At 39.2% G+C, this 13,427-nt stretch overlaps 1 protein-coding gene across 5 annotated transcripts in view; it reads right to left on the reverse strand.

Annotated features, from left to right (window-relative positions):
* cacna1bb (calcium channel, voltage-dependent, N type, alpha 1B subunit, b) overlaps window positions 1-13,427 on the reverse strand; it is a 123,129-nt gene that overhangs the window by 39,083 nt on the left and 70,619 nt on the right. For 3 of the 5 annotated variants that reach the window (XM_026339528.1, XM_026339529.1, XM_026339527.1), the window contains exons 17-25: window positions 8,998-9,070; window positions 8,625-8,742; window positions 7,909-7,976; window positions 7,631-7,737; window positions 5,724-5,786; window positions 4,750-4,791; window positions 2,212-2,919; window positions 652-857; window positions 131-257 (exon numbers count right to left, since the gene is read on the reverse strand). In XM_026339528.1, the coding sequence (XP_026195313.1) occupies window positions 131-257; window positions 652-857; window positions 2,212-2,919; window positions 4,750-4,791; window positions 5,724-5,786; window positions 7,631-7,737; window positions 7,909-7,976; window positions 8,625-8,742; window positions 8,998-9,070 (1,512 nt within the window). The remainder of the gene's footprint in view (window positions 1-130; window positions 258-651; window positions 858-2,211; window positions 2,920-4,749; window positions 4,792-5,723; window positions 5,787-7,630; window positions 7,738-7,908; window positions 7,977-8,624; window positions 8,743-8,997; window positions 9,071-13,427) is intronic. The other 2 variants (XM_026339531.1, XM_026339530.1) reach the window with 1 other exon arrangement.

Genomic DNA, 13,427 nt, shown 5'->3' on the forward strand with positions numbered 1-13,427 from the left:
ACCAATTCTCTGCAACACCTACCACCTTAACAAATGAAAATAATTTATATTTCTGTGGTTCTTTACACAATCCAAACCCTCAGTCTAATTCTAGGTCACTCCCCCTAGTCATCTCCCAGTTGTGACTTACGGGTTTGTTTGCCTGAAGATGAACATAGAGCTGTAGGGGAGAATCTGCCGAGGTCCATTAGCCTCCTCCTCCTCCAGGTCTTTCTTCTCCTCGCTTAGTCGGAAGTCGTCACAGTCAATATTTTTCACTGATGCAGAAAAAAATAAGTAATCTCATGTAGCTCAAGAAGCACAAACATTAATAACAAGTGAGACATCTGTTGATTCAAAATCCAGACCATTAGTCTATATGGTTTGTCTGTGACTTTGTTTCATTACGACTGTATTTTCTGTATTCATAAAAACTAATCAGATATTGTTTAAGCCTTTTGAGCAATTGATGAAAAATGTAGCCATTTTACAACCTTGTTCTTATATTGGTACATTTGGACATCAGTGTTCATGATAACAACTTACTCAGCAACTTGTGGTGGGATTCTTTATTTGCTTTAATTACCCTTAATGACTTTGGAGCAAAACATAAACAGTAAAACTTTCCTTTAAACCTTGCAGAACCTCTGCAGGTGGATTTTCTGTACTCACTGGGAATGATGGTAGTTTCTCCAGGTGGTGCAGTGATGGTGACAGGGATGTGGATAGTGTTGCTGTTTAGGACGGCCTGGCTGGCCCTGGTGGAATTCTTCTGGTTGTCAGCATCCTCTTGCTTTTCTCCAAGACTCATGCCGCTCCGCATTGGCTGTAACGTACTACAGGCGAGGCCATCCTCCTCAGCATCTTCCTGCCTCTCTCTGGGGGAAAAGAAATACAGATTTTATCACAGGCATCATTATACTCCTCTGCCAGGGTGCTTCAAGCTTTTTCTGCCAAATGAGGCCCACACGAGAAAGACTGGTTGGCCTCCTACTGAGAAGACCATAACTTATAGTGTGTGGCAAAAAACTGTAAGCAGATTTTTATTGCCGTGGTTTTTAAACACACTGTTAGACAGTATTTATGTACAAACCTTTTACAGTGTCTTAGGGTATAGCATTGAAATCTAGAAGTCATAGGTTTGTTTCTGTTTTTTATACATTGGATTAATGCTGACGACATTAAAACTATAAAATAATAGGTAGATTTTGGATTAACCACAAAAGTGTAATAAAGTGTATTAAATTTAAGATTATTCTAAATCTCAGACCATACCATCTCAGTTATGTTTGGGTTATCAGATGTTACTCTCCATTATTCACGTTCTTGGGCAAACAGCACTAACAGGGCATTAACACTGTGACGTTTAATGAAAAGCGATGGTCCACAAACCAGAGGAGGGTTGTGGCAGCCATGTTGGTATCTTGAAATCTGAATTGCAAGCAGAAAAGTACACCACACTGTCACATTACATGACACAAACTACAGGTTTCCACTAGTCTATTTCCATTTCTTGCGTTTCTCGACCCAACACAGTTCTTTTCTTCTCTTTGGTCTCTTTCAGTTGTGGTTTCTTTGCAGTAATTTGATCATGGCGGATTAATACGATCTCCTCTAAACAGCTTGTCTGCTTCGACTCTGGAAAACAGTCAAGTGAGGTGCTGTTAACTGGTGATTTCCGAGGCTGTAACTCTAATGAACTTTTTCTCTGCAGGAGAAGGACCTCCTTTCCTGGGTCAGTTCTCATTGGAGCCAGTTTGACCAGTGTTTGATTACTTTTTCCCAACTGCATTTAGACTGACATTGATATTTTAATGTGCTGTTTTGCATTAAATAACTCAGCAGATCATAATATAACAATAGAAACTCAGCTACTGAACTTTTAGTCAAGTATCTGCAATGTACAAAATAAAAGAAACAATTATAACCCATTCAATGTATAGGTGTTTTTTGGTACTAGGTTTGTTTAGTATGTGGCGTAATCTGACCAACATTAGCTTTTGGAGTCTAATGTCTCTGGCCACCGAGTGAAGTTTAGTCAAACCTTCAATGACCGTCAGTAAAGTGGCCACACAGCAATGAGAAACTATGACCAAGCATTGAGAAGCGACATTTGTGCATCACCAGATATGTAATTCTGTATGACACGGGCACAGCACTTTCTGATTCTGATACTTCAGGGTTTGGTTAGTTAATGTAGATACACACAGAATATAATTTCTGCAATCTCACCTATGACATTTGGTTCCATTCTTGTTTCTCTTATTGTCATCTTCGTCTAGAGTCGACTGAGCTCTAACCATGCGAGAGCAGCGTCCCTTCCTCTCTCCATTACTATCCCCTCCTCCCCTCCTCACTCTGCGCTCTCCCTGTGCACCGTTCGCTATCATCCCATTTCCTTCTTTTGGTGGGCGATGGGAGTGGTGGTGACGATGCCCTCTGTCTTCTACTCCTTCCCGTATGCCACTGATCTCTTCGTCAGGGGAACTAGCCTGGTGGTGGTGGATCCTCTCCCCTCTCCTTTCTTTCATGTGGCCACCGTTGGTGTTGTGATCCCTGTTCCTGCTGTGATGGGTGTGGTGTCTTCCCCCCCGGCCGTTGCCTCCATCCCTACTCTCTCCATTCCTGTCCCGATGTTGGTGATGTTTTCTTGTGTGTGCATCTCCCGCCTTGTCCTGCTTAGTATCCTCTGCCTCTTCCCGTCCTCCTTCAGGGGGCCTGCTGGGTTTGTCACCATTCCTAGCCTCCACCACAAGTGGCCGGTCCAGGTGAGTCATAATATCTGGGTGCAGGTGGAGGGCAGAGGACACCCGGAGACGCTCCTCTGGGTCAAGCTCGTTGAACAGGGCCTCGCTACTAGCCCTCATGTTGTGTCTCCTAAGCTGGTTGGTCCTCTGCTCCCACACTGACATGGTCTTTGCTGACCGCTGCTGCTCCTTACTGAACACAGGTAAAAGAGAAACAACATGTGATAAGGAAAGACATTAAAAGTATTTTGTGTCTTGTTTATTTCTACTTTGTGTGAGTTGTGGGTGACCATCCACTGTTTCATCCATAGACACCACATCTTCAGCTAATAATTCAGTTTAGTCATCAAGGGCCTTACTATCTAATGGATTACAGTATATACAGTATATATTTTTGTATAAACATTATGATTATCATTGTTATTATTATTGGTCTATGGATGCATCAACAAATGTTAAAGCATGTTAAAGCTTTCAGTTACCATGCTTGGGTGTTATGTCAAATATTCCTCAGAAATTTCCCCAACACCTAAGATGTGAGAGGCTGTGAAATACAGAGGTTCTTTACATTTGTCTACGAACTTTGTTGCGACATGACCTGAACATAACTTATTTTGAATCCTTGATATAAATAAGACACAACTTTGATACAACAGACTAATAATTCACACTTTACTATAATAAACTTTTCATTGTTCTCAAATCTCAAGTTATTAATTAGCATGTATTTAACTTATTTAACTGCGTCTGCACAACTGCTGTGTGGTGTCCATCCTATACCATCCTGTAATGTCTATAGATAAAAAACAGAGCAGGATGAATCATCTCTGCAATGTTTCCAATGGTTTTCAAGACTTCTTCTTTTCAGTGTAAAAACCATTCATGGACTAAGTACAGTGGAAATAAAACATAGTAAACTAGTGAACAACCTGTATCATATGCTCAAGGAATGTGCCTTTTGCCTTTAAACATTGATATAACATTTTTATATTTAATTTGATATGATAAATGTGGACACTAAATATATGAGAACTGTCAGAGGAAATTCACAAAGAAATATTTTACAAACTAAATGTAATGTCATTTTAAGTAAGTGATGGTGGATAAACTCAACGGTTCTTGAACTCCGCAAAAACTTTAAAATAAGTTATAATGAGTCTCTGATCCTATGGGTATTATCCAATATGAAATTCCATCTTTGTGCTTCTGAAGACTGTTTGCTTACTAAGCCACAAAAAAAAAGTTTGTACTAGAAAGTCTATAACCTTTCTAATTGTCCCTTAGACTCACAACGTCAGCTGAACTTTAGGATGCCATGCTTGTAAACTGAAATAGTTTACAAGAAAACAAAAAAAATAATAAAACATGTCATAACTGACATTACATATGTCATGACTGAAAGGGACTGTCAGAGGTAATGAAGAGCAGAAATAAGAGCACTGACTTTGTCACACTACTTACAGCATGAAAATTAAAGAATGAATTTTATTCATATTATCTGACCCACTCTTTATAAGAGATATAATCTCTCATAAAAAGTGGGTCAGATGTAAAAAATAAAGCAAATAAAATTCTGTTTTTCATAACATTGATTTACTGTGTAAAAAAACGTGGCAACACCAATTATGCCAACTTGGCAGCTGTCAACAGATGCAGCTTTTTTATCATGGCATATCACATATGGTAAACATTTGCCCTGATGTGGAATGCAAGTGCATCATTTAGTTTTGTGTAATGTGTAATATGGGGCAGGCAGGACCAACATGCTATGGATGATTGCCATTACACAATGACATATGCTGTATCTTTTACTGTTTTAACAATCTGATCTCTGAATTCAGAAGAACAGAGTGAGGAATTATGGGTGAAATGTATTTATAAAAAAGTTCAATCAATCAAAAACACAAGAAAAAAATGATTTGATATGCTCAAATTTCCATCTGACATGCGTGACTGCATAGTATGATTTATTGACAGTGGGCTTTATGGATTAGTTAAGTTTGTTCCATCTGGTCACCTGTACCTCAAGACTCGTCGGGCGGGAGAGGAGTAGACAGTATAATGCCTAAAAGACAGATAGACAGACACCACAGAGGACACTGGACAGGTATCCACAGACAGGTGAGCAACACACACAAGCAGTGTATATATAGAAACTGAGAAATATAATACTGAAGCACATGCACAAACTAAAAACACATGAGGGACATGAAAGAAATAACAGTCAGCACTAGTACATGGTACATACTCAGCACTATGAATTTATGTAATCTCAGAGAGGTCAGTTGTTAAACAAGTCTCTCTGGCCTTTCAGCTGCACTTTCATCAATTAAGATCTTCAGGCATGAGGGGAAACTTACAGCTCACTCACTGTGTTGCTTGTCGAGCTTGCCTCATATTGTCTTTAAAACTGATGTCTTTGAGGTTATGGTAACAAACAATGCCAAACTGCCTGCAGCGATTGCAATGCTCACTAAAAATAAACATTTAAACACTAATTATTCGCATCACAGAGCACGGAACAGTTGATGAAAAACTGTAGGCATCACAGATGATCTGCAGACATCAACAAAGTGCACAATGGGTAGTTGAGGCCAGAGGGATAACTGTGTTTGTGTATCAGTGATTACACAGAAAATTACATTTACACTGGTCTCAGAGCTTAAATGTGTTATGGGTTTGCATGTAATTGCATTTTTTTGCTCTGTGAGGCACTTTGTAATGGCTTTTTTTTATAGAAGAATCGTAAATAGATTTCACTTCACCAGTGATGAAGACATGAAAGACTACAATTTAATTTTATGTCCAGAGGATAGCAGGAGGGCAAACCGGAAGTGAAGAGAAGAAGCGGACACGTAGTGTGGATAGGAAAAGAGAGGGTTTCAAGAAAATAGAAAGAAGGTGATCACCAAAAATAAGAAGGTAAGAATAAGAACTGAAGGAGGAGGAGGAGAAGGAGGAAAATCTAGTAAAATATAACAGAGAGCGGTAACTCACGGTGACTGAATGCTGCTGATGGACGACCTGCGAGAGAGTGCATCTCGATTTTGCTTTACAAAACTGTACATGCAGGACAAAAACAAAAGAAAAAATGAGACACATCTGAAGGGGAGAGGTGGACTGTCAGTCAGTCTAAGTCCACCCGTCCCCTCGTGTTTTACAGTAAGACTAATTGCGTAACTACTTCAATAACACAAGCATTAATGGCAAAAACTAAAAACCATTCAGGAGTTTCATTCCAAAACAAGAGAAGAACAGAGTTACTGGTTTTTTATATATTTAGATTGTAAAGAATAATACCTATCTCTGTTTGGATTTTTTGTAATGAAAGTTTTTTTGTAATGAAACCCTGAGTTTCTCTGAAGCTGCACACAGTTAGCCCACAGTTCAGTGGTGGTAACTGTATTCCCAGAATTCCCAAGAATGTGCACAGGATCACATAACAACAGTAATGACAGTGAAAAGGAGAAAGGTTGGAAAGTTAGCTAACCAGTGATTTACAGATCCTATCCTACATTATAACTGACCTATTTCTTAGTGAGAAGGAAGGGAATTAAGGAGCAAAATCAAATTTGATCACTCTGTGAAACGAACAAAGGGCAGTGTGAAACTGCACGTCACACAAAGGCCTGAGGAGTCTTATTCAGCATACAACCAGTGAGAGTCATCTGTGGTGAGCACAATGCACAATGCATATTATTGTTTTTGTTCCACAGTAACAGAACAGATGGGTACATTTTAACACATTTTAACCTCTAGCCTCACTTATTCCAGCTATAAATCCCTGACACCAGCTTTCTCTTGACAGACACAGAAAAGCTAAGCTTGCGACTGCAGGTTAAATCTGCAGTCTTCACTGTCTCAAGTTTGTGGTGGATTGAGGGCAGGTCAAAAGTGTTAGCATGACTAAAGAGTCTGCGTTCATAAAGACATAATTTCATCATTGTATCAGAGAAAACAGGACAGTGTAGTTTGATTGGATCTTGATATTGCTAGCCCTGCTTCCCCTCTCTGTTTTGCTTAATTGCTTCCATTTTCTCCAGGGGATGAAAACACATCTATAATGATATCCTTAATTGGAAACTGTGTTAATTTATCATTTTATTAATTTTGGAAATGAATCATAAAGCTAGTGTAATGATGTTTCCATTCAGAGTAATGCAGTCGGTCTATTCTTGAGGCCTGAAAGCATTTCCTTCCCTAATGTATTTTTTTATATATTAAATTGAGTTAATTGTGTTTACATCTGTGCTGGCTTACTCTTAAAAACATTCCTCCAAACTGCTACTGCTATTAGTGGTAGGACTGGGTAGCTTATTGTATAATATATCTGTTCACAATAGATTGGACTTGAAGTGGTTTAGAAGGTTTTTTTCACTTCTTTCCCTCAAAACAATAGGTTAACACAACATTGAGGATCAGCCATTAGCAATCATCTCCCCCTCACTTTTATTACTTTCTTCTACTAAGTTTACTTAACATGAGCAGGGAGCATTTTTAGTGTATCACAATGGGAATCTTTCTAAAAAAAGAACAACAATGACTTCACTTGAACTGCCTAAAAATGAAACGCCCCCCCCCCCCCCCCCCCCCCCCCCCCAAAAACAAACCATGTATTGTTGACTGACGCTTCCTTAATTGCCTCTACTGCTAAGGAACGTAGACAATGGGGTGTGATACACAAGGCAATGCCACAGGAACACTCTCATAGTGCGTGTATGAGGAGTGTATGAGCAGAGGTGAATAATGCACACACATCAAACATGATAAATATGTACACAGGCATTTCAGACTGAGAGGGATAAACATACAGAAGAATCACACACAGTGAAAAAGGGGCATTCATCTCCAATGTGGGATTGAACAGAGCTGCTGTCAGGAGAAAGAGATGCTGAGAAACGTACGCAGCAATTGAGATGTTGGCTGCTGACATTGGGCTGACTTCTTTCACCTCCAATGCCTTTTGCAGGGCAAGTTTCTTATTGGCTGCCTCTTCCTGTTCCTCTTCATCCTTAAGCCAATGATAGCCAAGTCAAAAACTGTGTTTAATGAAATATCAGGTATGTTTTACATCTTCTGTGATAAAATAATAAAAATACTACAATACTACAGTTAGAGTTTAGTGCCACTTCTGTTCTTAATGTCTTTACATGCAGGATTCTGTTTGTTTGACCCAGCCTACCTTTGTCAGCTCCTGTGCATTGGCGAGGTTATCAACAGCGATAGCCAAGAAGACATTCAGGAGGGTGTCTGAACATGACTCAGGAGAAAATATATAACCCACCACAATATGAACAGGACCAGCTGGTGATTTGGTTAATACACCTCCCACCACAATATGAACATGACCAGCTGGTGATTTGGTTAATACACCTCTCTGCTAGAGTGGACCGATATTAATGTCCAAGCTCATGTTAATAAAGCATCTCAGAGTAACGGGCCAAAATACTCAGAGTGACACATTTAGGATTATGAACTTTTATTAACTTGGAAAATAACTCCTACTGTGGCCAAAACGTATGAGAACTCCAAAGGTGACATATTGACATGTTGCTGATTCTGTGTTCACATGTCTTAGAACAAATCAATACTAAATGTATTATTATTAATATTAATATTAATATTATATCCATACAGATTTCACACTGTCACCAACAAAAACACACATTGTGACTTTAATTCTTGTAGTATATGTTTATGGATCAATCACAGGTTGTGTATAACAGCCTTCATGGCTTCATGTGAGAACGGGTCATCACGAACAAATGGCAATAAATCAAGAGCTAAGTCATTTTTATGTATATATTACTTATTTTGTTCCCTCAACTTAGTAATTCACCCAGCTCCTTCTGGCACAAACACACTAAAGTTTTAATTATGTGACGTCAAAGAGGATACAGTTTCCAAAGAGCGTGAGGACAATGAAGTAGATGGAGGAGAACATGCCACGGCGAACACCTCCTTGAGACTCGATCCCGTGGTACATCACAGTGTTCCAGTCCTCACCAGTCAGAATCTGTGGAAGACAACATAGTCAGAATGACGCCAGAGACACGAGTTGTGGGGTTGTCAAGTACCGTGCAAATCTCAGAGTGTAGAATTAAATTACTTTACAGAGTGCAGGGTTATGAGCAGAGACTAATTGAAGGATTATGAGTGATCTCATTAGGTAGACAAGTCATTCCCTCTAATTAAAATGACTAATAATAATTTAGTACATACATTAATGTGGATGTGAAGGTGTATGGTGAGTGGAGGGGGGGTGTCTTACCTGGAACACGGTTAGGATGGCTGCTGGGAAGGTATCAAAGTTTGTTGTTGGCGTCTCATCTTCAAAGTTAAACCTAAACAAATCAGAAGTATAAAAACACAAAAGGACAACATAAAATTATACAATTGTTGATCTTAAAGACATCTAACTGAAGTCCAGGGGAGACAAGCAAATGGAAATAGAATTATTTTGTATTGATATTAGAATGGATTCATGTTAGGAAACACATTCACACCTTGCGTCACAAGTACAACAAATCTTCTTGGCTGCTACACTTTTTACTGCAACACCACAGTGCCCTCCCCTTACACTTCTGTACTTCTCAAATTTGCTGTTCAGTATCAACAGGACTTGTTTTTTGTTCTTGAAGATGTTTTGCCTTCTATTCAGAAGGCTTCATCAGTTCTGACTGCGGAGGCCTGCGGAGTCAACGATTGGTAAGCACTCGATGGTCACCTGTTGTTCCACCTGGCTTTCATGTGTGTCCGTGTGACCACCTGAGATACAGTGTGAACGACTGTGTAACTACCTGTGTGGTGTGGACAATACTGTATTGTCAATGGGTGACAGATTATTACGACAACATTACTTGTCTTACAGATGGAGATGGACTGCCACAGAGAATTGCTTGGCCTTCTTGGATTGTGCCGTGCACACTGAGGAAGACAGAAGCCTAAACATTGAAGTCAGAACTGATGGGAGCCATAGAAGGCAAAACATCTTTAGGAACTTAAACACCGCAGAGGTAATGAAATGCCTAAAACTCATATCAGTCCTAGGAGTACGAGACACCTATAATAGTAAGTTTTTCTAATTTCTTCACTTCTTCTGCAATTCTGCAGAATTGGAGATGAAGGGATCAGTTCTGTATCAATAATAAACACTGCCTGCCCAGAAAAAGTCACAAACTCGAATTTTTCTTGGACCGCCTTTTGCTTTGATTACATTTGCTGTGGAATTGTTCAGATGAGTATGTGCAATGTCACCACATTTACTGTATTTTCGTCCTGAGTTGTATTCATTTCTCACCAGGATCTTGTATTGATGATAGAATTAGACGACTGTGTAGTCTTCTCTAGCACAAATGATGTCACAGGAGCATGATAAATCCTGGCATTGTCATCTTAGAATATGCTCATGATATCAGGAAAGAAAAAAATCCAGTGATGGAAAAGCCACTGAGTAAATTCAGGTAGTCAGCTGACCTCTTTGTGTTGCCAGCTGAAACATATTAATCACTGCAGTAATTATCCAGTGGAAGGCTCCTACTTATTTCCTTAGTGAAATTCAGGTGGTGACTTTTTTGGCCAGGTAGTGTATATGAGAAAGAGGGAGAGGGAGAGAGACATGCGGCAGCAGGAAACACCAGGGAGCCACTACTCCAACTGTCAAGTCCAAAAAACACTGTCTCTGCAGTGCATGGCTGCATCATTTACCATGTCACATGCACAAATAGGAAAAGCAATTATGCAGCAGATCAATAGATGTAAAACTGACCAAATCATATCAACCTGAGGAGATTTCTGGATCAAGGAAGTTTCTCTTTTATCTCTTTATTCCTCACCTGAAGAGCAAACCTCTGCTCACATTGAAAATTTAGCTTCAAAAATACTTTCATAAGACTGACAATGTTGGCTGTAAGGTTCCATCTGGGTATTTTACTTTTCCTTGTCTACTGTGATAGCTTTAACAACCTTGAAGAAGCTGACGAGAGACGAATTCAAGGTAGCCAAACAGCAGTGGGATTGTGAAAAAATGCTGCTTTTCTGTAAGTATTTCAGCACAACTACAACTACACTACAAACTACAACAAGTCGGGATAAATAGAAAAAAAAAACGCCGACTGTGACACGCATCCTACAGTGCCAGTATGTTTTGGGCTCAACACAACATCATTCCTGTAAGGAAAGTTCCACACACTTCAACAAGGGCAAAATTCAACGACAGAAAATACACAAGGTCAGAATCACAGAGTACAAACAATTAAATAAGAGGAGGATTTAGTCTTTATAACTGTCAGCTACAGTATCTGGACCCAGGACCACCAGGCTCACACAACCTGAATCACTTTGGGTATAAAGCTCACTACCACAGAATTGACTTGTGTTTTTTCTTGAAAGGTAACAGGAGAGTCCAGTGTAATGTACCGCCTACATTCATCTCACATGCACACACTTGTACACACTTTCTGCACATGGTACAACTCAGGAAGCCCCCAAGTACTCAACAAACCTGCCGAAACCTGAATCCGTGGTCTTGAAACTGAAGAAGACAATGAGAGAATGACACAGAGATGTGTAAAAGTGTTGGTCATTCAACTGAAACTGAGTGGCTGATGACTCATAACTTGTGATTACTACTCACCACTTAATTATTAATTATTTACTTTATGACACTATTACTATACATACAGTACTGTGCAAAAGTCTTAGGCACCATTACATTTTTCTTTGGTTTGGCAGTGATATTATAACTATATACCTATTTATATTGAAGTCACTTGTACAGCTAGTGTACATAGGAAATAGGTTCACAGTGATAAAAAACACAAGAATGTCAGAATAAACATGTTTGTTTTAACATTATGTGGCCAAAGTGACAAATAATAAGTGTAATCTCTGTAGAGGAATCTGGAAAGGTCAAGGACAAAAACAGAAGTGGAAGATCTGATGAAAAGTTTCCCAGAGTTTCTTCTTTAAGAGATCAGAAGTCCAGCAAGGACCTGGTTCGGCATCTGGCAGCTTCATGTGGATGGCACGTTGGTCGTTCCGCAGCCTAAAGAAGCTTAACCAGAAATGTTTTTTTGTGGAAAGGCAAAAGCCAAGAAACCCATTTTTGTGTTTCTAATGTAAAAAAAAAAATAGAGAAATAAATACTCTTCATTCATAAAAGAACAAAGCAAATGGTGCCTAAGACTTTTTCACAGTACCGTAGTTAGCACATTAACAGTTATCAGTTTTAATGGTAATGGTACCACTACGTTCCAACAATCCTCCTTTCACACTGGCTTTTATTCATCTTCAAGTAAAGGTAAAGGAAATTATGCTTGATAGTGAACTATTATTCACTGTGTCTGGTAAGTATGTGTTATCCACTAAAAAGATTAAATAAAACATAAACATAAAACTACTCGTTTTGTTTTAAACTTTTGTTTCCGTTTATCTCTGCTTGGTTACAGAGACTCCCTGTGCTATCATGCAGATCCACCATAACTTATTATATATCCAGCTTGTCACAATGCTGTGGCAACTTTTTTATCAGTGCTTTTAAATTAAAGATTCTGCTACATCTTAGTGTCATATCACAGCCTGATAACTGTAAAATACATCTAACTTATGCAGAAATATTTACAGAAGGATTTCTACAGATATTGAACCACAAAAATATTTTACATGGGTTCAAGGATTTCAAACTGAAATGTCATTATTGCTCATACATGAAGGAATGAAATGATTTTAACAGTTGCATTAAAAAAGTATGAGATCGGCTTGTGGTTAGTTAGAGGAGTAGAGGAGCATTTGAGGGAAAAAACACAAGAAATAGAAGGGGACGAAAGGGAAAGAAGGGTCTGTCAAAAAAGGACAGGATGTGGAGCACAGTGCACAGCGACCATGCACACAACTGACAGCTGGCGTCTTTTAAGAGCACATGCTCTGGAATATGTGTGTGTGTGTGTGTGTGTGTGTGTGTGTGTGTGTGTGTGTGTGTGTGTGTGTGTGTGTACTGTATGCCTTAATCCCGAGGCCAGTATCAATATGGCTATTTGAGAACATGCTTTACAAACAGTTTACAAGTTAGAATACGTGTAATGGTTCATTTTAAACTGTAAAAAGTGGTTTAATAGCAAATACTGGTTTTTCACTGACTGCACATAACTGTTTTGTGCTCTTGCTTGTCTTTTTGGATTGTGCTTCTTGCCTGCCCTTTGCCTTTTTGCTTAGATTAAATGTCTTACCATACGCTGGCTGATCTCAAACATTGCCTCTTGTTTAATCCTTGCCTGCTTTTGTCTCCCAGATTTATCTAAGCGTGTCTTATCTCAGCTGTGACACAAAGCTGTAATAAAGCTGAATCGAGAATGAATGCTACCAATAAAACATTTAGTGCTGCTTTACAATTGGTCTTTGCATATACTTGTGTACTTTAGTTCTAAGGATGGTATTCATGGTTGTGTCCCTTGGCTACACTTAAATCCTAATGCTACATCATTCAGTGATGTTTCAGTGTTATCCCATTTTCATGGAAACAGTCTGGTGAAGCCCCTTTCCTGTTGCAACATGACAAAATGAGTCCATTAAGAGTCTATGAAGAGTAGAAGGAGCTAAATGACCTGCACAGAGCCTTGACCACAACCACATCCAATGAACCGGCACACACTGGACTGAACCAGACCAGACTAATAGTTGTGGGGCTAAATGGAAACTAATCCC

The sequence above is a fragment of the Anabas testudineus genome, chromosome 22 (genome assembly GCF_900324465.2).
Source record: "Anabas testudineus chromosome 22, fAnaTes1.2, whole genome shotgun sequence".
Classification (NCBI taxonomy): Eukaryota; Metazoa; Chordata; class Actinopteri; order Anabantiformes; family Anabantidae; genus Anabas; species Anabas testudineus.